This window comes from Didymosphaeria variabile (genome assembly GCF_027946475.1).
Source record: "Didymosphaeria variabile strain IMI 356815 chromosome Unknown scaffold_6, whole genome shotgun sequence".
Classification (NCBI taxonomy): Eukaryota; Fungi; Ascomycota; class Dothideomycetes; order Pleosporales; family Didymosphaeriaceae; genus Didymosphaeria; species Didymosphaeria variabile.
Genome location: NW_026611625.1, coordinates 1,123,413 through 1,147,821, shown reverse-complemented (window position 1 = coordinate 1,147,821; position 24,409 = coordinate 1,123,413). Strand labels below are relative to the sequence as shown.

The 24,409-nt window shown below is 54.6% G+C and overlaps 7 protein-coding genes across 7 annotated transcripts; 3 read left to right on the top strand and 4 right to left on the bottom strand.

Annotated features, from left to right (window-relative positions):
- Nucleotides 1-64: 64 nt before the first annotated feature.
- N0V89_008305 (uncharacterized protein) lies at nucleotides 65-415 on the top strand (the record flags this gene model as incomplete). Its single annotated transcript, XM_056217062.1, has 1 exon — nucleotides 65-415. One exon carries the CDS (start codon nucleotides 65-67, stop codon nucleotides 413-415), a length of 351 nt encoding a protein of 116 aa, XP_056068618.1.
- A 3,162-nt stretch (nucleotides 416-3,577) lies between these two features.
- On the bottom strand, nucleotides 3,578-7,451 carry N0V89_008304 (uncharacterized protein; the record flags this gene model as incomplete). The annotated part of the gene is made up of 2 exons (XM_056217061.1): nucleotides 3,578-6,412; nucleotides 7,389-7,451. 2 exons carry the CDS (start codon nucleotides 7,449-7,451, stop codon nucleotides 3,578-3,580), a joined length of 2,898 nt encoding a protein of 965 aa, XP_056068617.1.
- Nucleotides 7,452-9,547: 2,096 nt separating this feature from the next.
- On the top strand, nucleotides 9,548-10,793 carry N0V89_008303 (uncharacterized protein; the record flags this gene model as incomplete). The annotated part of the gene is made up of 2 exons (XM_056217060.1): nucleotides 9,548-10,339; nucleotides 10,386-10,793. 2 exons carry the CDS (start codon nucleotides 9,548-9,550, stop codon nucleotides 10,791-10,793), a joined length of 1,200 nt encoding a protein of 399 aa, XP_056068616.1.
- A 712-nt stretch (nucleotides 10,794-11,505) lies between these two features.
- Nucleotides 11,506-12,126, bottom strand: N0V89_008302 (uncharacterized protein; the record flags this gene model as incomplete). The annotated part of the gene is made up of 3 exons (XM_056217059.1): nucleotides 11,506-11,776; nucleotides 11,829-11,980; nucleotides 12,073-12,126. 3 exons carry the CDS (start codon nucleotides 12,124-12,126, stop codon nucleotides 11,506-11,508), a joined length of 477 nt encoding a protein of 158 aa, XP_056068615.1.
- Nucleotides 12,127-13,750: 1,624 nt separating this feature from the next.
- On the top strand, nucleotides 13,751-18,918 carry N0V89_008301 (uncharacterized protein; the record flags this gene model as incomplete). Its single annotated transcript, XM_056217058.1, has 2 exons — nucleotides 13,751-13,915; nucleotides 14,017-18,918. 2 exons carry the CDS (start codon nucleotides 13,751-13,753, stop codon nucleotides 18,916-18,918), a joined length of 5,067 nt encoding a protein of 1,688 aa, XP_056068614.1.
- A 362-nt stretch (nucleotides 18,919-19,280) lies between these two features.
- Nucleotides 19,281-19,738, bottom strand: N0V89_008300 (uncharacterized protein; the record flags this gene model as incomplete). Its single annotated transcript, XM_056217057.1, has 2 exons — nucleotides 19,281-19,352; nucleotides 19,511-19,738. The coding sequence occupies 2 exons, from the start codon at nucleotides 19,736-19,738 to the stop codon at nucleotides 19,281-19,283; spliced, it is 300 nt and encodes a 99-aa protein (XP_056068613.1).
- A 2,158-nt stretch (nucleotides 19,739-21,896) lies between these two features.
- On the bottom strand, nucleotides 21,897-24,140 carry N0V89_008299 (uncharacterized protein; the record flags this gene model as incomplete). The annotated part of the gene is made up of 3 exons (XM_056217056.1): nucleotides 21,897-23,754; nucleotides 23,810-23,921; nucleotides 23,972-24,140. The coding sequence occupies 3 exons, from the start codon at nucleotides 24,138-24,140 to the stop codon at nucleotides 21,897-21,899; spliced, it is 2,139 nt and encodes a 712-aa protein (XP_056068612.1).
- Nucleotides 24,141-24,409: the final 269 nt, after the last annotated feature.

Sequence of the window (24,409 nt, the reverse complement as noted above, 5' to 3'; positions counted from 1 at the left end):
ATTGTCCTATGAGGCTAATGTTCCATCAAACGCCAGGCATATCCGACTCTTAAACTCTTGAAACATGTGCTTTTACGATATGCACCGATTCGCTTGTGGCGATTGGAAGTGGGGCAACTTCCGCCAGCACTGCGCCAAGGAGTACCGCATGGGCGAGACGTGCGGCATGAAGCTCGTGAACCACACCATCCATGTCCCGCAGAAGTGCAAGATCTGCGAGAAGGTCGAATGCAAGCAGAGGAAGCGGGCCGCAGAAGTGGACCGCATCCACCGCTGGCAACGCGAGGGAAACAGGTTCCGGGCATCCATTGACAAATCAGTGGAAGCGATTGCCAACATTGACGTCGAAATCCGGAACTTGAACTACGAGATGGCACGCCGACGCCAACAGATTGGCGCTCAAGCTTGTGCCTGAGTTGTGGCAATGGCGCGGGCGTCTGGAGATCGGTTTCATGTACACTGGTTCGGGATGCGGTTTGGACGAAGCCCACACTTTTTCTGGCGTTTGTGGACAGATTGATAGGAAACGGCCGAGGATTAGGACGAGAGACGGGGCAAAGGAGACGGGCCGGGCGTTACCTCATACCATCGCTTGATTTTCCTATACCTTAACCATTGCCTTAATGATGTAACGAAGATTTCTACAGAGCATGATTGGCCGTGTTTTGGTTGTGACGAAGTAGCCGCTGTGCTCTGCGATGGGGGCTGAAGCTGTCCAATCCGTGATGTGCGCGTGCCGCAAATAGAAGCGGGGAGAGATGGCGCACGGCCCGCTGGCAGCGGCGCGGCGGCAGCTTCGAGGTGATGAGCGCGAACAATAAGAGAGAAGCGAGTGCGCGCCAGTGCGAGAGGTGTCCGGGAGGGCAGCAACCGGAGGAAGAGAGTGTAGGAGCGATGTTTGCGAGGAGGGCGACGTTGAGGTGGGATTCGCTTGAGCGTGGGCAGGTGCACTAACGCTTTAGGGACGCTACGGGCCACTCCCGCATTTCCCCGCGCAGAACCTCCCACCAAACCCGTTCTTGTCGTCAACACCACATGTGCATGCTCGCATGCATCTCTCGCAGCGTCGGCAATGCACCTTCAGCGCTCCTCGCGCCGCCCGACGCAGCGCCGTGTCCCACAGCAACGCTTCCGATGCTCTGCCGGTGACTGCCTGTCTTGTTGCCGGCAGCGCCTACGCCGCGCCTTCCCTTTGCGCCGTGCGGGTGAAGTGGCCTCGAGCCTCAGGGGAGGTGTGTGGACGATGCAAGAGGTATTGGTCCGTCATGGTACAGCGAAAAAGCAGCAGCGGTACGGCGTTGGTTCGCATCTTCCTTCGGTGTCCTGGCAGTCGAAGCCTGCGTTCTCGTGGTAGAACCGTTGTGTCGCCTGTGTCGCATGATGGTTTTCGTGGCCGCGGCACTTGTCCTCTCCCTAAACCCTCGCCAGGTTAGTATCGAGTCATGACCATCATCCGACTTCCATCGTGAAAGGAAATACGCACCATATCATACCCATCGTCGGCCGGCAAAATCAGCTTCGAAAGCGCAACCTACGTGGCGGTCTCTGAGTGGCCTGTCCGTGCAGTGGTCCGCCTTTCGTCACCATTGCTACACTTCGTCGTAAACTGTACAGCACACCACCGGGATTCACCATTGGTCGCGTGGGCAATCTCTCATCTCTCTCCTGGTCGAACGTGTCGCTGCCGTCTGCATCTTGTACGTTTGGCAAGGTTGTGCGGATTGTGGGTGCGGATACTGCTCACATTTGAAAGTCAAACCGGCTCCCATTTCAAGCAGGTCAGGCGCTTATCCTTGCTGGCAAACTTGACGCTCGTGTACGACGCTTAATCTGGGTCGGACGTGTCTGACAGGGAACGTAAAAGCCCAGTGCTGCACTCTGGAGCCAATGAAACAGCAAGACGTGTAGAAGAGGTGGAGAAGTTATCCTCAGAGCATAAAATGGCGTAGGGCGATTACGCTGGCCAGATGCTCATGACCCATGTATTGGGCAGGAGAGGTTGTTTATGTGCATACCTGGGACAGGTAGGGCGACCCACCAGCCAATGAGGGCGCGAAAGCTGCCTCCAGCTTCCTTCCTTACTTTGCCCGTTACCCTTCTTGTCTTTCTCTGCCTCGAGCCCGGCGACAGCGTAATCTCTGCGACTCTCGGCGATGCGGACGGCTATCATCCAGCGAATCATGAGCACAATTACCGCTCCTTAGGTTCTTACCCGCTTCAACCATTCCCTCTTTAGTTCGTCTCGGCTCGACCCGTTCCCGTCTATTATGTGCAGCCGTACCGATGCAAGACATCGTTCAGTCTCTGTGCTTGCTCTCCGCGACTTCACATGCTCACGAGACAACCCAGGTGGAAAACACCGATTTCGAACTCTCAAAATTAGCTTCCAATCTGGACAGATGACCACTCGCCTCCATCCCGCTTCACAGTCAAGTAACATTTTTGTCTGCATGTGTCCGAGCCCAGTGTACGACGAATACAGCCAGCCGCGCGGGTGCCCGCTTTCTGCGTACCTGGCGTTATTACAAACGCAGTTTTCAGGGACAGGTCGATCGGTTCCGAAGTGGCGGGGTTCGGTACCTTGTCTGCATCGTTTTCTCGATTTGAACATTGAGTCGCCCGTATCCGTCAGTTAGCGCTATAACTGCGCCAAAAATGAGCACGTGCCCGCAGCTTCGCGCTCGTCACCTGTCACCACCTACCAATTATACAACCAGAGTGCCGTTTCGCCAGAACTCAACGGCTCTATGCTGTCCTACCAGCGTCAAGCCTCGACAGTTCGCGCAATGAGAGTGTTTCGCGAGGCGTAAGACCTTTGCATACTAGATGTTGGGCTAGCCAATCAGAGCGCCGAACGCTTACATCGGAAGCCGCCCAGGTACCCAACAATATGTCAAGGCGCTAACGTTTCTGGACGCAGATGGTGATCGTACCACTATTTGAGCTGCAACACGTCCTCCTTCGTATGCGCACTCCCTTATTTTGTATTGCCCTGCATTTGGCGCGTTACACCTCGGCAGTCCTTCGGCTCAACACTACATTGAACTCAACTGTCCGAACGGCGTTGTTGACTCGGGGGCCTGCATCCGGACCTTCCGCAGTTGTGGCCCACTCGCTGACAAGCAGTCACAGCAGAAATCTTTCCCAAGTTCCCAAGCATGCAATACTCGAACGAAATCACAGAGTTGGGCACCGTGATGTCTATCCGGTCCGAAGGCTAGAGTTAGATGCCGAAATACAAAGTATTGTCTTGACCAGCATTACCATATCGTTCTCGTGGACATCTGTTCATTGGACGGTATCCAATATCATGCTCATCTGTATGCACAGTTCAGGATGCGTTTGAAATCGTTAGTCTTTACAGAGTCCCGCCATTTTGAGATACTCTTCTTCTATCACGTCTAGATTTCAACCGCAGACAATGACATCCGTAAAGAAGCGCAAGCATCCAGTACGGTGACTGCTCACCACGCGTATGCAATGCAACGCCAGCAATCTCGAATGCAAAATAATGTGACACAGTCCAAAGAGATGACGCCTGATCATGAACCAAACTCCATGGATTTAGAACGTATACCTACTTCCTTCTCTCCACCGCCCCTTCAGCATTGCTCCTTCCCGACGCCTTCGCGCCTTCCTCCTCCGGCGCCGTAACGTCGATCAAGACATCCTCCTTCGTACTCGCCGCTGCCGACGCATTTCCCGCTGTCTGCTTCCTCCACAGCTCCCAGTACTTTCCACCCCTCGCAATCAATTCTGCATGAGTTCCCCTTTCGATAATCTCCCCCTTCTCTACCACCAGAATGCAATCTGCCTCAACAATTGTGCTCAGTCGATGCGCAATGACAAACGTTGTCCTGCCCTTGCTTAACTTCCTAAACGCTTCCTGGATCTGCGCCTCGATGGCCGAGTCAATAGCAGACGTAGCCTCATCCAGCATGACGATCTTAGGATTCTTGAGCAGAACCCTTGCAATAGCGATGCGCTGGAGCTGGCCCCCCGAGAGGCGCACACCGCGTTCACCAACCTTGGAGTTGTACCCTTCGGGAAACGAGACGATGTCGTCGTGGATAGCGGCGGCGCGACAGGCGTCTTCGATCTCAGCGTCTGTGGCACCGAGCTTGGCGTATCGCACGTTCTGGCGGATCGTCTGATTGAACAGCGCTGGGTCTTGTGGTACGAGCCCAATGGAGTCGCGGATACTGGAGAGGGTGACTGAGCGCAGATCCTGCCCATCAATTGTAATGGAGCCGTTTGTGACGTCGTAGAAGCGGAAGAGCAACTTTAGCATCGTAGACTTTCCGCCGCCGGTCTCCCCGACGAAGGCTACGGTCTTGCCGCCTTCAACAGTGAAGTTCACGTTCTTAATGATCTGCTTGCGAGCGTCGTACGCAAAGTCTACGTCTTTAAACTCGACCTTTCCGGCCTTTACGGTCAGATCTTGCGCGTTCTCGTGATCGGCGACGGTTGGCTTTGTATTGAGGAGCTGAAGAAGACGTTCTGCGTCGATGAGGCTGCTGGAGATATGGCGGTAGCTGTAGGACATCATGTACAGAGGACTCATCATTGTGCCCCAGTACATGATGAAAGTAATGAGGTTTCCTACGGGTTTTCCACCATAGATGATCTGGTGGATGGCAAAAATGCAGCATGCCGTGAAGCCAAACGTCATTAGTAGGTCCTGCGCTGCGTGACCACCCACAGAACGGAAGTAGTATGCGTAATGAGCCATGATGGTGCTTCGGATGTTCTCACGGTAGCGTTCAGTCTCGTATGGTGCTCTATTGAAGTATGCAACGGTCTGCCAATTGTGAACTGTTTCGTTGACGGTGGTGTTCTCTGTGCGCTGCTTCGCAACATATACCCTTCGGCGGGCCTGAGACCATGTTGTGAAGTACAGCCCCAGCCAGATGTATGCGAGACCCATGAACAGAACGAGGAAAGCCATGTAGGCATCGAAGAGGTGCGTAACGTAGTACATTGCAATCACAAGGTCGACAAGGATCGGGAAGACTTCGAATAGCACCAGCTCAATGAGCGAGTTGAGGGACGATGCCTGCTCGACAGCTTTCAACACCTCGCCAGAGTCCTTGGACGTGTGGAAGTCCATGGAAAGACTCATAAGATGTTTGTACGCCAGTATAGTTATCCTCTCGAAGGCCTGGTTGCCAATGTACGTCTCGGCGAAATTATCGATGATGCCGAGACCACTGTAGCTGTTGATCCATCGGTACAGCGTCCACAAGCCAATATCGCCCCAGGGCATCTCGTGGGCGCCTTGCGTGATCTTGTTCGTGATAATACCGAGCTGTCGCGGTTCGAGCAGATTCAATGCTCGCCCTTGAATCAGATGGATGAGTCGGAGGGAGAGCGCGAGCATGATTCTCCAGTCGTCTTTGGGCCATAGGTATGGCAGGAAGACCATGAAGCTATTTAGGTATCCGAGCCAGCCGCCCTGTTCTTCAAGTCGCTTTGCTTGCTGTTCTTTGATCTCTTTGTCGTGAGCAGCCGGAGCTTCATCGTCGTCATTATCACTATCTGATGATGTCTGCTCGATCGAACCGTATCCCGCGTTGCCGTTCGCTGTTGGCGATCCGTTTGCGGTGGCAGACCCGTTCGCCTGTGCTCCGAGCAGAGACTGTTCTTCCTCATCGGTGCCCTTCTCGCCCTTCCTCGATATCAGGATCAAGAACGAATCAATCAGAAGAACGAAAGAAACGAACGCTCTCGCTGCGCTGATGCTCAGCGGGATGTTGCTATATCGATCGTCGAGTGGAAGAGAGAAGCCACGCAGTAGGCAAACTATTGCTTCAAAGACGAACTGAATGACGAAACTTCCAAAGTACGGGTGCCAGATGAACGTGTTCCCGGTGACGATTGATGAGCTGAGCGGTATCCAGACGAGTATCGAACCTAGACATCGGATAGCTGCGTGTTGCGGAGCCGTGTATTGCAAGTCTGCGAATGAGCGGCTAAGGTAGTAAAGCAATTCTACAACATACCCCGCCAGGAGAGCGAATGCTGTTGCGATTGCAAGGCGCCGCCGTTTGAGTGATATGTGTTTCGACTTTTGCAGCACGCACATGCCAAACCCTGTTGCGGCGAGAAAGTACAAGCCCACCGAAGGCGCCTGCACATAGTCTAGCAGTACCATCGCGGAGTACTGAGCGGCGCTACCACGTGGGTTCGCCATGCTGATTATTTTGTTGCAGATCCTCCGATTCTTCTCTTGTTGTTGTTCCAAAATTCTTTCGCGCAGGGTCCCTCTGCGGGTTACACCAGCTGATGCGTAGGAAGCAAGGAAACGAGAGAATTTGACCCGCTTCGAATTTGCGATGGGAGCCTTTATCTTGTAGGGAGGAACGATGTTTACCGGCGACTCATTCACCTCGTGGCGTCCAGCTAGCGGCCGCTAATAGCTGCCTATCCAGATTTTCTTGGGGAAGCAACGTGCGCCACACTTGTGGCGGAACTGACTGCGCCCTCCGGCGACCGCGAGTAATGGTCAGCGAGACTGCGACATAGGCGAGAGCGACAGAAAGAAGCATGCCAGCTGAACATGTTCAAACTGTACGGCATTTGTTAAACGCGTAAAGCGCAAAGTTCGCGTGCGTGGCGACAGTCGTGTTTGTCAGCGCACAAACGTTGCGCAAGCAATTGCTGCCTCTGTCCTAACATCGTTCATCAGCATCGTGAGCTTGCGCAGACGCCAATGCGATTGTCTGTGTCGCTCGTGTCCGTCTACTGAGCTTCCTAGCTGATAATGGCATGGCTGGTGCTATAGCAATCCAGCTATGGCAGGCCGTTCGACTCACACCGCTCTGTCAGCCTCACCGTCGCTTAGGGTGGTACGGGCTTGACCCCCTCATCATCTATACGCACTCGCGAATGGAAGTATCAGGGGAAGCGTTTGCAGCTGGTGAGGTTTTAAGGTAGTGCGCTGCTTGCGAAAGAAGACAGCGGGCATGAGTCTGACGACCCCGCTGAGTCACCGGTTTGTGTGAGTCGTGAGTATTAGGGCGGCCGCTCAGCTCCATTCGCCCATAACAATGATTCGTAGGAGGAAGGCAGAAGTATGGCGAGAAGACTCGAAAATACACATGCTGATGTTGCGGTGAACAAGTTCGTTGCTGCCTGATGTATGCCCTCTTTCTCTAAGCGGCTTGGCCTACGCCACACGTGATATTTCGTGTCACCGGGATTCTCGTTGGGATTGTGACGTCCTAAAACGAATCGTCCATCGACGGGGAATTCATCGACGTAGGCGAGGTTCTTCCGGTTGAGCTGATCTGTTCGACATGGCAGTAGTCGTGAAAAACATGCGGTTGCAAAGCCCAGTACGAGGTACCACATCTACGCTCCGTATTCCCAACACTTGCAGCACTCACATGGCGGGGCCGTCTCGCAGTCAGAATCATGATAGCTATCACATCTTGCAGACTAACGAACATAAGGTGCGGGTGCGGTTCGAGCATTTGGCTAGAACACTCACTCGTGAACGACCAAATCGGAAGGTCATTCATGGATGTAGGTATCAAAGGATTCTAAATCCCTTGAGGTACTTCAGAACAAAAAAGCAATGCCTCAAAGCAGGGGTGGAACGCAGAATGGCCTGCAAGCTAATAAGCAACGATTTCAAAAATCTGGAGATAACGAGTTGAATAAGCGTAGAGAAGGACGTTGCACAAATAGTCGTAGATGTTCGGAACACCATCGTCGCTGCTAGCAGCCACGAGATATGCCTACCCGTGAGTATGCGCTCGATCTCTCTCCATCTATACATATAAACATGTACTTCACGCACGTCCGCAACCGGTATCACAAACACTTCGCCATCAATCTGGAGGTCAAAGTGCACAGGCCCCCATCGACCCTTCCTTCCGCTCACTCCCGCCCATCGCCCTCGTGGTCATCCCAATAGCTTCAGAGCATCCCGCGATGGCGCTCCCTTCTGTTCCATTTGGATAGCAACCCGCTCACAGGTCTTCACAGTCTACTCCGTGCGCCTCCACACGTAACACACTTCGCAGCTTCTCTATACAGCCTTTAAATCCACCCGAAATGTGATATTTCCGGCGCGGAAAAGGGACCGTTTGTCTCTTCCCATTCTGTGACAGCCTTGTGATGTGACTCGCTCGCGGTACAACCGCCCGTGCGAAGCGACCATCGTTTACACAGTGCGATCGAGGTAGGGCCACCTCGCGTCCACGTCCTCGCGCAGCGCATGTGCAGCGGAGCACGAGCGCCCTGTTCCTGACCCAAGAACGGGGTGCTGGGGCGTTGGTGGATATGAAGGGACCGCTTTCAATATGGCCGAGTGTGAAGGTACGATCAGCGGAAGAGTGACTATAAGTTGAGGTTTCCGTGCGTATTCGGGCTGTGAATGCTTATTTCGCTGTTTCCACGTCTTCAAAGCTGCATTCGAGTCTTTCGTTTACAAATCTTTTAGGTGCCAGGATAGAGCAGAGCAGCTGTTGAGCAGTCTGTGAATGAGAGGCCTTCCATCCCTTTCGTTTACACCGCAGAGCCTCGTGTGCTGCTGGCTATATATCGCTTCTTCTCCACTCATTACCTAGCCGGACTAGACCTCCTCGATTGAATCTTGATCTGCTTATCTGTAGACGGGCAGAGCTGTGCGAGACCGATTGGCACGACAAGACGCCTCGAACATCCATATTCCAACTGACCAGATCCGCGGCCAACAGTATAGCTGTCGTCAGTATAGCTGTCGTATCATCAGGTAAGCAATGATAGTTGTATATATGAACAAGTATCTACGTTGACTTACGATTTTGATTAGACCGCCAAAGTCGACCACCGTCTATCGTCCAATCACATTCACCCCTTGATCGCCGACTTCAACTGACCACTTCATCACTTGGGCCTCGACCTCGATCTCCACGCCCACTTCACCCCGTCGATAAAGACCACCACGGCCGCCTGTACCACCATTTACTCCGTGTTGATCTGACAATATCGACCGATCACGGCCAACTCTGCGTCACCCCGACGACTCCCCGCCTGCGCTACTGCAGGTACAAACGGAGCGAGCACGAGCCGCACAGCTCGCCCTCACGCCCTGACTACTTGAGGGGCAATCCGTCCTTACCTATCGCAGTTGATACAATCTGACCTCGACCTCTCCCTTCAACATCGAGCCGCCTGTCAAACCGCACGTACTTCTGACGCACCGCACCCTCTCTCGTGGGATATCCCGCGACACAGTCGCTCGCGCTCAACTCTACAAGTTTTTCTCAAGCAAAGGTAAAGACTGCCCACCATGAATTCCCCCATGCCAGCAACCCCTCTCCGTGCAGCCCGCTTCAAGTCGGCCACACCCAGCTCTTCGGCGTCTATGCGTGCGCAATGCAGCGACGACCCGTCCGACTTCGCGTTGGTCAAAATACACACAGCGAAATGCTCCATTTGCGATAAACGCAATACCTCGGACGAGATGCGACGATGCAAAGGCTGCACGTGGCAGATATGCCGGCCGTGCCAGATCGAGCGCGAGCAAAAGGGTCGGTCTTTGGCGCACGGCAACCTGATGACTGCGACACCGTCGGCATCTACCACGGCACGTCGCCGCGTGCTCCACCCTATCGGGACGTTGAGTGAGGTCAAGGACCCGGAGGCTGAGGCCGCGTCTACGAAGATCAAGGAAGAGGATGGTGAAGAGATGTTGGCGAAGAAGAAGACCGACAAGCTCACCGTGGCAGCTCATGAAGTCATTACGCCTCCGTCTAGCAGCGAGCGACCGAAGCGTGAACGAAAGGCCAAGACGAACAGATCCTTGGCTGAGGTTGAGGTGGACTTGGATGATGATGATCCGGTGCATGTGCGTGACCACCTCTCGCCGTTTGGCGGGGCTGGCAGCAAACGCCGGCTTGATTTTAAAGACGCTTCATCCGCCGCAAAGGAGCAATCTCCCAACAAACGGGCATGCGTTGAGCGACCGGATCTTATGAAGGCGCCAACACCCCATCCCGCCGAGTGGGATATGTCGTCGCAGCAGAAGGCAGAGCTACAGACCAAGACGTACAGCGAACTCTTCGAAGTGCATGGTATTCGTCCATCGCAACACCCCACGATCATAAAGGATAAGTTCGGTGTCGACATCATGCCTGGACCTGGTCATCTGGGTGGTCAACCCCAGGTTGACTCTGTCCTGCACCGCAGCGTGCCCACCCCCTACAGCCGACCGATGAAGATTCCCATGATGATTTCGCGCAATGGCAAGCCTCGTAAATCGGGCGAGGAGATCATGGAGGAAGTCAGAGACAAGGTAAGGATGAAGCTCCACAAATACCATGGCTGGCCCCATCCAGTGCCTGCGTTCGTAAGTAGCAGCGCACAGGCGTTGAACTCATACTGACGAGTGGCAGACCATCACCCCTCCCGCTGAACTCCCTGCCGGAGAGCCCCGCGAAGGCAACCTGCGCGATCTCGTCGATCACGAAGTGGGCACCCTGCACCACAATCTGACCTTGGATGAGGACCAGCAGAGCGAGCTGGTCTTCACTATGAGGGGAGCTGCGCGCAAGTTTGGTAACAACATGTTCAAAGCAATGCCAGCGGGCTTCAGGGCCATGGCTAAGTCAGGCCTGGACCTTGCGCTTGAACATCTCACCTACGCGCAGCAGCAGCAGGTCGTCGCCCTTGTTCAGACCCAGGCCGGCATCAAGCTGAAAGAGTTTGAAGCCGAGGCCAATTTTGCCTACGTGGGTCCTCAGCATAATCTTGGCCCGGACACCATGGAACCATTCAGAGAAAGCTTTCAGCGGTCGACGTGACGGATCTCCTTTTGGGTAAGATGATCAGACACCCCTTCTGCGAAGCGCATATTGATAACTTTCTAGGAGCGAAGGGAGGCTCTGGTATCGTTACATCGCACAACGGTCTTTCGGACTGTGGCACATGAGCCAGGATCGAAGCGACTGGCGGGTACGTGCAGCTGTATTGCGTTCAGTAAGGCTTCCACGGGAAACGGAGCATGTAATCTACGTCTTCACCTCTGATGACACGGCGTTCCGTTCACGGATCGCGATGATAGTTCGAGTCCGATTTTTAATGCACGGCTTGTCTTTTACGGTATCTGTACGATATGAGACGAGATTTGGCTAGAGGAGATTATTCCGACACCTGTATACATTGTAATTAGACAGCAATTGTGACCGACTCTGGCAGTGGTGCTTACCAACAAAGCCGTGGCGGTAGACCTACCTCGTGACAGCCGTGGTAGTGACGAGGTGACGTGAGTGTGATTGCGAGGGCACAGGACGCATAGATAAAAATATAAAGTGATGATGGGATTGTATTAGCGCAGTAGATCCGTCTACTGAGGCAGATGCGACAAGAGGAAATGAAAACCCGAGACTTGTCTGGTGGAGCTAAGAAAATGGGGGTGGGTATCCGAACAGCCCGAGATAAGGGCACAGTAAAACAAGCAATAGCGGCGTGCGACAAGCCCTACCCAAGCGCAGATGGTGGGCGACACAAAGGACGTTACCGTTTCCTGTCGCTCAAGGCCTCGCCGAATTGGATCGTCAGGGCTCCAGATTCAATGGGCTCGACCCGCTCCCAGCTTCCCTCGGCGTCGTTTGAGCTGCCTACGACATTGCTCAACCAAGTGGCCTCGTCTTGGTCGTAGTCGGCACGTGCGGATGGCGGAGGGCTCGCTGACCTCATGGGTGGGAAGCGTTCATTGAAAAGCCGTAGATACTCGGAGTGGTGGCTGTCATCGGTGTAGGCGGCTTGCGAGACGTGGATCAACTTGCTAAACAAGGGATGAGCACAGGTTGCATGGGAAAAGGAGCGACAGGACTCACTCAGACGTTTGGGCGCAGATACGCTCCAACGCGTCTCGCTGCCTCCTAATCTCTTCGGGGTCGGGCTGGGGCAAGCTGTGGGCGCTCGGATGATTGATGCTGCCATAATGCGGCTGGTAAGGGTCTCCAAGGAGATGCGAGCTGTCAGAACGCTGCAAGGGCGCAAAGATATGTTAGCACATGGGTCGTAGAGGCGAGACAGCTCGGTTATGCGCGCGCGAGCACAGGCAGCACAAGCACTCACCTCAGCGTCTGAGGACCGCCGGGCGAGGCCCAGACATGACGAGCAGATGCCCATGGAATGGGAGCGTGCAGCCTGTGGAGGGCTGGCACTGGCAGCGGCAGCACGAAGATGGGCACAGGACGGAGGAAGGGCGCGCAGAGGCGTTGAATACGTCTACAGCCACCGTTGTGGCCGCTGGGGCATGTGGCGGCGGGCAATGGGTGAGGTTGGCCGTGGGGTGAGCTTCGTGAGGCTGTTCTCGATCGTTCCTCGTCTGTTGTTGATGGCGGGCGCCGGCGCCGACCCCCGACCGCGCCTCATTCGCCCGCCTCCTCCCCGCCATCGATGCTCACCACCACTCCACCACCCATCCATACACACGTGTGCTCGCTGCTCCGACCTGGGCCCGAAACACACGCAAGCACTCATGCCCATTCCAAGCCTCATGTCGAGCATCATGGCGTCGACGACACCGCAGTTTGCTCCGACCGCGCCTTCCTCCACATCTCGCATCGCACGTCTTCTTCCTCATGTCCTGTTTCGCATAGTCATCTCAGCCAAATCAAGTCATTCAATATTCAGTCTCTGTCTCCCGGTGTTGCAGCCCTGAGTTAGCCGTCCCTTTGTGTCGTTGGACCTTTGGAGCGCGTCTACGTGTCTCGACGCGCTCTCCCTTCGCACGTCCTCAGCACTTCTCGAATAGGAAGTGGTCGAGTGGGATATGTTGCGACACGCGTGGGCAAGGAGTCTTGGCTGTCCGCCCTCGACATTCCAGTCCGCTCAGAAGGGTATCGCTGGTGCCAAGCACCCCAGACAACCTCTTTGCTTTCCAGGCTATCAGCTGTGTCTGTCTTGACTTCAGCACCGACAGCATTCTAGTCCTGGTTCCACCCCAGGTCATTTGCGAGTCACGCTTCACGCGAAGCAATTCCAAAGTATGGGTCCTAGCCAAACTCGTACCTCTGATCCCGTCTGCAAGGCGCATTCTAACGTGGGAATAATCTCGATGGCTGTCAGGATGGCGAACACGCCCTTATCTCGTATCTTGGGATTGTTGCCACTTATAAAGGTAGTTGTATCCAGGTCCTAGCCTGTCATCACCTCCTAGGAGCCCCCGCGGGACCTTTGTTGCTACGTTGATCGGAGCATCTCTCACTCGCTCGAGTGCTCCATCATGTACATCTCTCGTTCATTGTTGGCTTCGGCCGTGTTTCTTTCCTTTTCTTCACAGAGTGGAGCCCGAGTCACTCAGCAGGACTCAGATAAAGAGCGTGGGCTGGTTGTTGCGCACGAGCAGTCGAAGCTCCAGGGCATCTTACAACGATGGCCTCTCAATAAGGTCTTCGGGAAAAGGCAAGAGGTTGAAGCTTTCACGGACTTGCAGTGCCCCACGGACGACTTGTACATTGTAATCTTGGATGCCGCACCTTCGTCTGCCGTACAAACTCTATGTAACAACCTGCTTGACATTCCTCCAGCAACTATTACACTCTCGACCACTGCTATCATGTAAGTCACAAGCGTTCGCGATGGACTCGATTGACAGACGTGCAGCACAAACTTTACAAGCACAACAGCTACATCGACTCAAACTATTCAGGTATCGACCACAGTCACCGAAACTGCAACAGTCACTCCTGCTGCTGTCTTGCGAAGAGATACTAATGTTGCTGCTCAACTCGCCTTCGCGAACGCGCTTATGTCGGATGTCATTGCACATGGAGCCAACGCTGCAGCGTTGGCGGCGGCGACCCCGGATCGAAAGCAGGAACAGGCTTTGTCAGGGTTTGGGAACGCCTGTTCGTGTGAGACGGTGGCTCCACTCTCGACCACTACCATAACCAATACGATATTCCCGGACCAGGTAAGTTTGTGACCGCCCTAACTCAACACTGGCTCATGCCACTTCAGTATAAAACTGTAGGAAAGAATGTGTTGCGCGTACTAACGAGATACCAAACTAAGACCATCACCACTACTGAGTCTGTCGCTCCCGGCTCCAACCAAACCGCAGTTCGGATTGAGTCTGCTGAGTCTGGAGCTCTACCTTCTGGCGCAGCTGCTTCGAACGGTGCAGGCACGGTAGCAGTGCCTGCGATCATCACAAGTCCAGCATCTATCAGCGTGGTCGCCAGTGGTTCGATCCTGCCTGTAGCTCCTCCTTCAGCTTCAGGTGGCACCTCAGCGCCTGTTGTGGTTGGTATTCCTTTCGAATGCCCGACAAGTGGTACCAATACGGACGAGGCCAACGGGCTCAGCCCCCAGTTCATTATTGGCGACTTGCGTTACGAATACTCCGTCTTGTGCGATACCGCTGTAACAGGTTCCAATACTCTAGCTGGCATTCAGAATGTTGCCAACCAGACAGCTTGCGCCGCTCATTGTTCGCTCGTGAACAGTCGCTCGCAGAGGCAACTTTGTCAATCAGCCTCTTTCGTGCCCAATTCTGGTGCATCTGACGGGCAATGTTTCCTGCATGGATCAGCTCAAAACTTTGCGCGTTCACCTGGAAGTGTTACTATCCTTTTGACGCAGGTATCTTCCAAGTCCGACAACTGCAAGTCCGTCGACCTGGTCAATGGTCCGAGCAATACCACCGTAGATACCGCACAGCTCGTAGGCGACGTTCTCACAGAGGGCTTCTCGTTATCGACTCCAGGCCTAATTACTCGATCGGCGACAGGCGGCGTCTTCAAAACCTTCTGGTCCAGTGGCTACACGGACTCAGTCGGAGCCTATCACTACAGTTGGTTCGAGGTCTACGCTTCGTCCAGCGCTTGGTGGGCAGCCTACGCCACGTCTTGGACATGCACTGTCAAGAACACACCTAGGACTGTTGTTATAGCGCAGCCGGTGCCGAACTTGACCTCGGTCTTTATCGACGTCACTACTATCGTTGAGAACGGCACCACCACAATCATCTCTGGTACGTCGACCTTCAGCCGCACTGGTGGCGAGGGAGTCATATTCCCAACATCAGTTGCAGCGCTGGGCACTGGTGGCAACGGAATTTTCACAATAGCTGGCGCTACCGAAACATCGAATGCCACGGCAGGTGCAGGTGTGAGTGAGATTCCAGCACCGACTTCGGCACCCGGTGTCGCCAATGAGACGGCAATTATCCCTGCAGGAACCGGGTCGCAAGGCGCCGCTACAATTATCGTGTCCGGTAGTGCCGCTACATTTAGCTCCGTCGAAGGTGGTGGCATCATTTCCGGAAGCCCAGTTCCTCAACCAAATTCGACCGCTGGTCTCTCTGCGGGAAGTGCTGCCTTCATTGCCTCGGGAGCCGCTTCCATTGCTAATGCTACGGCCGGAAGCGGTGACCAACCCGGCGTCGCCCAATCGTCAGGTGGCCTTGCCTTCAGCATTGCTGGTGCCATTTCCACGGAAATCAGCACCGGAGGGTTCGGCGTCATTTTTCCTTCACCAAGCAATGGAAACGCCATAGGCACTGGCTCGATTGCTGTACCCAGCTCTAATGCTTCTGCTGAGGGAGTGCAGAGCCCAGCACGCACCTCCACCTCTGCGTTTGTCCTCCCTCCTCAGCACGGGTATGATTACACGCCGCCTAGCTCCGCAGTAGCAAGTCTGCCATCTAGTTCGGCTGCCGTTTCGGGATCTTCCGGAGGCGGACAATTTTCTGAGTTTGGAGAAACGGCCACCTTGAACATTGCCGGTTTTGAAACAGTCATACCACCACCTCCGATTGGAACCGGAACCAGCTCTGGTGCACCTATCAACACATTGAACGGCACTGTTGTCATCGGAGCACCAACCGCCGGTAGCGTCGAGGTCACGTTGGTAGGAAGCACAGCAGTGATTTTGTCCACAGGTGGTGCTGGTTCCTTGGGCCCTATCCCCGTCACCGTCAACGGCACTGAGCTTCCGCCGTCGTTGGCGCCAAGCGGCTCTCTTCCTACTGGCACTGCCCCCACAAATGATTTCTCGAATGCGGACAGTCCACGTCGTGGCTCCATATCGAGACCGACTGCGCCTGCTAATTCTACAGCCTTCCTTCCTACGGGCACTGCCCCTGCAAGCGAGGCGCCCATTTTCAACGCCACCGTATCAGTCTCTGAGGGTGTGGCTGTCCTTTCCGTGTCCGGGGCCGCATCAGTGCTCCTCTCTACTGGGGCATCGAACGTCATCCCACCAGTGTCTGCCAACATCTCTATTCCTACGCCAACAGAATTCGTGTCGGAGACGGCCTCTGGTTTCGCTCCTTCGCCGAGCTCTAACAGCACCGCCGCGGAAGAAGGTGAAGAGGGCGGAGGACCTTTTGGTATCCTCCAATTCTCTGAAGAGGCTACTGAAGGGCCTTCTGAGTCGGGTGAGGTCGTACCCACGGGTGCTATACCACTGCCATCGAGCAACGTAACATTACCTGCGTCGGTCAGCGCAACCCCTAGCCCAAGCTCGAATGGCTCTCTTCCTGTTGGAACGGCGGTCTTCATTACTTCCGGCGGGGTTAGCCTTTCTTCTGTGGCCTCCGGCGGTGGTGTCGTACTGCCTTCCTTGAACTTCTCCGTCGCTGTTATACCGTCGTCGAGCGCAAACGTGTCCGTCATCCCTCTGGGAACCGCGCCCGCCTCCGGAGCTCAGAACATCCTGACTTCTGGAGCCACAGCCATCATCTTGTCAACGGGTACTGGTGGTGTGGTGTTGCCGATGCCGACAAACCAAACGGCAAGCGCACCAGCGAGCCAGCCTGCGAGCCCTAGCACAACGAATATCGAGGATGAGTTTAACAACTCATTTGGGGATCGAACTGGCGGGCTGAGGCGCAGCAGCACACGCGGCACAGCCTCTCTGGGCACTGCTCCGTTGGTGACCGCGCCTATTGTGACAGGCAGTTCAGCTCCCGCTTCCAACTCCACTATGCCGCCGCCACCACCACCATACATTCCAAATGGCGGGTACGGAGTGGAGTCAGTTGAGGTGGTCAGTGTTGCGCAGCCTTCCGTCACCATGGCTCCAGTCTCTGCAAACTCGAGCGCAGTGTTCCCAACTGCGAGCGGAAGCGCCGAACAACCTGCCGTAGTCATCCCTGCGCTCACCGCAAACTTGACTCTGCTTCTCCCTATGGCTAGCGGAAGTACTGAACAGCCTTCCGTAGTCATTCCGCCGCTCTCTGTAAACCTGACCGTGGCTCTCCCTACGGCCAGCGGAAGCGTTGAACAGCCTTCCGCCGAATTACCACCTATTCCTGCAAACCGGACTGCTACGTCAAGCGGCGGCGCTGAACAGGCTTTCATTTTCACTGAACAGCCTTCTGTAACGCTTCCGCCGCTGTCTGCTAATTCGAGTGCGGTCTTCCCTACGGCAAGTGGTAGCACTGGACCGGAATTCTCAAACTCGGGTGATGATCGATTGGGACGCCCAAGATCCCGGACAACAACAGGACCAAGCGAACAGCCGCTCGCCACAGGCAATCTGACACTGTCCGGCACTGCGCCAATACCGACAGCCAATGCATCGTTGCTAGGAACTGCTCCCTTGTCGGCTGTCCCTGTTCCTCTGACCACGGGTGTAGGTCTGAACAGCACACAACTGCCTGGTGCCACAGGGTCTTCTGTTGTCCCCGTCCAATCAGCAAACAGTCCATTCGGATCTTTAGCTGTACCGGTGGTTTCCGCAAACTTCTCACTCCTGGCGACCGGATCTAGTGCCGTACCCATCCAGTCCGCTAACTCCACAGCGTTCCTACCAACTGGCACTGCTCCACCTGCCAACTCTACAACCGCACCAGGACCAGAGTTCTCAAACACTGAGAATCCACGGCGTGGGTCCTTCTCGAGATCAAGCGCGCCCGCCAATTCTACAGGTCTCCTTCCCACGGGCACTGCCCCGGCTATCAACACAGTGGCTTTGAACTCAAGCGCTCCAATTGGTACCGCTTCAGCGCCAGTCCCCCTCTTCACTGCAGCCTCGGTGTCCATCGCCGTCATTTCGGAGAACGTTACCGTCCCGTTGGGCACGGGCGTAGTCAGCGCTTCTCCATTACCGTCAGCTAACGTTACCGTTCCACTATCAATTGGCGTTGCCTTCAATGAGACGACTCCATTCGCGACAGGGACTGGTGCGTCGATTACCCCATCGGCCTCGTTGAACGGTACGGAAGGTTGCCCCACGCCAACTCCTACAGTCATCCCTCACACAATTGTCGTCACCACAGTCTCTTATGAGACCTTGCTCGTTGGACCGTCGACATGCGCTCCTACCGCCTCAGCAGGTCTCCTCGAAGCAGGCCTTCTCCAACTCAATGCTACTCTACCCACGGGCACTGGAACAGCTGCCGTATCAGCAGCCTCTCCAGTCATAACCTCGCACCCATACCGCCGTACAGGCGAGGTCGCCACCCAGGAGCAGATTGACCAATCCTGTGCGGACCATGATAACATAGTCATTAATCCCGACTTCTCACCCGAGGCCGCGAATACTGTATTCGGCTGGACCACCAACGCCGACGACCCGTCTGTCAATTTCCGCACCCAGAACTCCACCGATGGTCAATTTGCACGCGTACTCGCTGCCGCCACGAATACGGCATTGACGATCAGCCAGCCGCTTACTCTCTGCCCTGGAAAAGAATACAAGTTGATCAGCACTAACAGGGTTGGCAACCTCATGTCTAAGTGCCAGGCAGACTACTACATCGGCGACGACTTCGTGTACCAAGCGAGTCCGCAGGAGACCTTCACAAAGAGGCAAGAGTTCTTCACCGCGGGTAGCTCACCGGCAGACGTCAGCCAGGACCTGAGAGTCGTGGTGAAGTGTAATGGTGAGGCAGGCATGACGGCGGGGACTGACGCTGATGGATATATGAACCTGGACATTGATGATGTGGGTGTCCAGCTGGTATAAAGCTTTGTATTAAAGAGAATTTGCAGGATAGGATGAAGAAAAAGGGGTGGGATTGAGAAATGTAGAGGAGGATTGACGTCGTCACGTTTCCGCAGCATCGTTAGCATTTCCATAGTCATATTACGCTTGCATTTCCTTCTGGCGTAGGCGCACTTTGATAGATATCAGAAGTACACAAGACTATCAACCGATTTTTGTGCCGACATGCTCCCTGCATTGTGAGCTACCTTAGTGGGAATGAGCTAAAAGGCCAGGTATGCTCTCAAGTAGTTGCCCTTCCGATCCATTTCTTTATGCTCATGTTGAGAAACTCATACCCTATGTTGATGCACTGTTTTGCCAGATCGTCGGATGCGACTGTACTAGAAGCCCAGAAGATCCCGCGCCTCCATTATATTGTCTTTTGTCTGGGGCTCATATCGCGTTAGTTGGGCCTACATCAACGATGTTAGTAATTTAGATGGCAAGCCCGACAACCATGTAACCTTACAATACTGTCCGATTTGTCGAAAATATCCGTAAAATCCTCGAACGACTTCTCCAACGACCAAGTTGAATTCCTACAACACCCTGAACACGTACAGTCACACACCCACCTATGACGATTTTCGCACTTCGTCGATTTGATAACCTTATTCTGCGCCTTCATATCGTACAGCAGTGGACCAAGTTCCTCGAGAATGTTCTTGTACTTCTGCAGGCCTGCGCGGTCCATGCCGAAGTCGTAGAAGAGTAGATGGATGCGAATGTTCTTCGAAGCAGGGAGCTCTTGCAGACGCTTGAGGGGCTGAACTTGAGCTGAGAGTGCGATGTTGATCATGCTCGTGTCGCTGTACACGTTGATGCAGAGGTGGCAGGGAAATCCAACTGGCGTGGCGTCACTGATTCAGAGAGGTTGTTATCCATGACGGCGGGGGCAATGCTCGGGTGGCTCAGCTCGAGTTTGGCACGCATGTATAACGTCTCGGGGAGTTCGCGGGTGAAAGATTCTCCAGTGATCGCGGAAGAGAATAGGGCTTCGACGCCGGCTGAGAGGCGGGGAATGATTTGGCCTGGGAGGTAGCAATATGTTCACTGACAGCCGTAGGGGAAGAGGGCGCAGTAAACTACGAAGTGTTACTTCTTGGTCTTGTGGTAGGTCTCGTAAATTCTGATGGTGTAATCTTTGTCGGTGGTCTGTTTATAGATCATGTCCCGTAGTTCTCGAGGCAGCTTCATGCCCACATTCTCGCAGAACTCGATGCGCCACTTCTCGAAGACCATCAAGAGTATGCAGTTGTGCTGGAACGTTTGCTCCTGGGAGAACGGCGGAAGTACGCCACCGCAACGCTTGAAGCTGTTGGTGAGGCCTTAGCGTGGAGTTGTTGGTTCAATCTGTCCATGGCGGGCGGACGAAGCGTGGGGTATGATACTTAGCAGTGGCAGAGATTTGATAGAGGTGCAGTACCGGGGTTCGAGCCGAGCAAACAATCTAGATAGTTGAAATAAGAAATCTCGGGACAGTGAAAGCGTGACGCCATCAGTGGTTCCAGTCAACGAAATGTGCACGTATTGAGTCCAACCCTAGGCTGTAGCTAGACAAATTACCATGAACCTTGTACTGATTTAACCTTGAGAGAATCGCTGTTGAGCGTAACCAATCTATTGTCTCCATATAACACCTCCTCCACCCTGGGTCCGTTCGAAACCTCATGACAATTGCCCTGGACCATGGCTAAGTGAGCTTTGAGAATAGTTGCACAAAAATCGTAGCCAACCGTATGCTGGCTGTATAAAGTAGCATAACACACAATGGCCAGCCGTGTACATCGCATGTTCAGCCTTTCGACTTCAGCATGGAACAGTCAAGTCTACTCTATAAGACACATTCAGCTACAGCTCAGTCGACCTGTGCATCCAGGTTCAAGAAACACATGACCAACGTTCTATCTTAGTACACTCCTTGAGGATCACATTTGACCACTCCTTTAGCGTAATCCACTTTTTTCAAGTAGTTATTCGTAGGCGGTGACAGGAACATTCCCATCCTGCTTTTGGGATGAAAGGTCGAAACACGTGTAGAACAGCTTGATCCCTTTATCCTGAGCCTTTAGGTCATATAATAGTAGACCTAGACCCTTCAGGATGTCCTTGATATCATCGAAAGATAAGACTCAAAGCACATGTTGGGGAAGGGCTGAAGCAGCCCAGTGAGAGGATTCCTGCTTTAGCGTTGAGCACGGAAAGCATCAAATCTCAGTATCCAGACCGTGACAGCATGGGAACGTGTTGTTGGTACCGAGACGTCAACTCCTCTTTAATGGCTCGGAGCAGTTCGCAATGTTGCGGACCGATAGTGAGGGACTCTTATGTCTGCCGTGATGTCGAACAAAGTGACTGCATGTTTTAGATATCCAATTCCAGAGCAGCCATTGGCGCAAGTTATATAACATCTAGATCGGGCTTTTCTTCATATCGTCAATTACAATACATACTCTGACAAAGCTACTTCATCATCACACCCATCATCCAAGTAAAGCAGAAAAAGCACGCATGTGGGAATATCCCATCATCATCGCCAAACCCTTTCAACCCAACAACGCACATTCCACCCACGCCAGCCATATACATATGCTGTGTAAGTCTAAACAGGAAAGACGACCCTTCGCTGCCGTCGCAACCGCCAGAAAGACAAGTATTACAGACATGACAAGCGCCAATAGCCCGCCCGCCTGCATTGGTACAACTCGCCGGAAAGAGAACACACCCTGCGCCCGCTATGACGATAGAAGAGAAACCGAATCGTCGATTGATCAAAGAACAAAAGTGGATTTGGAAAGCGCTATCAACCGGAACTCGGGCGCGGTGAAGGTCCCCAATGCGGCTGTCGTTTCTGCGTTGACGGCCGGACTGACATTCACGTCAGCTGCGAGAAAGAAAGGGAAGGGTATCAGAGAAGACGGCTTGAGGGTACAGGAAGTGGGGTCAAGGTGTAGTGCTTATGACTCGCCTCCCGTTGATGCTGCTGCACCTTCACCTTGTCCGCCCCTGTTGAAACCGCCCCGGCCGCGGCCCCGTCCACGTTGACCACCGCGATCGCCTCGGTCGCTGCCACGGTAGGATCCGCCGCGACCACGACCTCCGCGACCGCCCTCGCTGTCGGACGCACCACCGCTGCGGTATCCGCCTTGCGCGCCGCCACGGTTGCTGCCTTGCCAGGTACCGGCTCCATAGTTACGCTGACCGGTCGGCTCACGGTAGACCTTGACGCTGGGCTTATCTGGACCCTTGTTGTTCCTGATTTCAGCGGGTATGCGGTTGAGGGCGCCGAACATTTCCTGCTGGGTGGCGAAGTGTGCGACAAAGAAGTGCTTAATCTTCTCGATCTTCTCAACCTTTGCTTTGTCTTCCTCAGCAAGCAGGCCCTTCGCCTCTTCCTCATCCTTAACATATTGGATGAAGAGAGCCTTGCTGTCCTTGCGCTCTGGCTGCTCACGGGGCTCACGAGGCTCCCTAGGGGCAGGCGATGCGGTCTTTTCCGGAGCAGCAGTGCCATTTGGCTTCACCTCACTAGGAATGGCCTTCTCTGCGGCGGCATTTGCGGGGCCATTGGAACCACTCGGCTGGGGTGTAGCGGGCTTGATGGGTTCCTTGGGTGTCGCGGCTGCGGGAGACGGACCGGTCCGCGCGGGCTGAGTGGGTTTGATGTTCTGCTGCTGTTGCGGGACAGGCGGAGTGGCAGCTGAGCGAGCTTGAGGGGCGGATGGAGGAGCAGACGGACGTGCCTGGGCTGGCGAAGGTTGAGCTGCCGGGCTGGGAGCGGCGACGGGAGCCGTGGCAGTGGCCGGAGCAGGAGCAGCGGCTTGGCCACCTTGTGCTTGCGTAACTGGCTTGGTGCCCCGATGAGCGAAGTTGAAACCTTGCGCCCTCATCTCCGTTCCGATGCGGCCGTTGTCAATGTCTAGAACCAACCAGCCGTAGGCAGCATCCGCAAGGTTGAAATTCCACATGTTCTTGAATGCGCTCTCATCGATGACTCCACTCTGAGGACCCGGGGCTGGACCACCGAAGGGATTACCGCCGTTCGCGACAGTGGGCATCTTGCCAACGATGTCTAGGGCGAGTTGCAGCAGGCGCTGTTGAGCTTCGCTGTCCGAAACTGCGGGCTCGACCTCCGACTTGACTGTATCCCAAACATCGTTGAAAGATGTCTTTGACGCAGCGAGCTTGCCACGGTAATGGTCCAGGGTCGGGTTGACGCTGAACTCATTGTAGGAACTACCGTAACGGAAGTGCAAACCAGCGGAGATGGAGAAGTCGGCTTTGAGCGTTACTGAGAGTTGGTTCAGCAGTCCCTCCCGCGCTGGCGAAGCGTGCGTGACGAATATGCGGGTCTCGGTCGGGTCGTAAACGCGGTTCGCCGTGTCTACTAGCTCACCCATTTGCAGCAAAGTCGTCCACATGGTGCCCTGTCCACCTGCGATCGTTGTCCTGCCTTCTCCGTTATCGAACAGCTTGTGCATGACCACAGCACCACCGAGACCGAGCAAACGGAGCTTGACACCGCCCACGTCGAGCAACCGCGAGTGCGCCTCGTCTATGATGTGAAGATTGTCGATCTTGTACTCGCCAGATCGCAGCTTCTCCAACACCTGGACATCTTCGCAGGCTCCCCATACCGTGTATACAGGCACATTAAGTGTGTATTGCTTGTTGAGAAAAAGAGGAAGCTCTGAAAGAGGGAGATGTTCCCGTTGGAAGCGCTCCTTGATCGACGGTTGGGGTGGGGCGGAGGCGATGGAGCGCTTGACGGCATCGCTAAGGAGGGGCGAGTACTGGGCGACGTGCTTCAGCGTCCTGGCAATGATTAGAATCCTCGACCTTGTTCGCTGAGCGTTGCAATTATACTTACTTCTCGGCGATGCGATCTAGTGACTTGTCATCGTAGAAACCGAAGTCTCCAGTGTGGATGATGTAGTTCGCCCGCGCGTCTGCGGCAAGCTGATTGAGTGACTGGAGATTGCCTGTATCTGTCAGTACTCCACCTGAAGATGCCAGAGATTCTATCGCGCACCTCGCACATCTGCCACACACAGGACCCTGGCGCTGCCTTGTTGTATCACGCGGCCCTGGTTGGGAAGCAGCGGGACTGCTCCAGGCACAGGTCCTGAGGGTGCGGCGCCATTAGGGAGGTAGTTGTTGCCGGGGTATGGACGCGGCTGGTTGGGAGCTTGCTGGGGCATGTTAACAGCTGGAACATGTGATGGGGGCGAGCACACGGGCAGAGGCGTACCGAAGCCATAGAGACGGAGATGATATCGCGAGAGGCGCCAGGCAGTAGTGCTGCAGCGTTTTGTACGGGGCGGGGCGGATCAGGGTATCGTAGAGAGGGCGCAGAGCGAGGGAGATGCGGATCGCCTGGCGAGTCTGGTGGGAGGTGCAGTGGACGGTGTGGTTAACGAGAGGTCGTCCCTTCTGTTTTTGAAAACTGGAAGCTACAGCCAGCGCACGC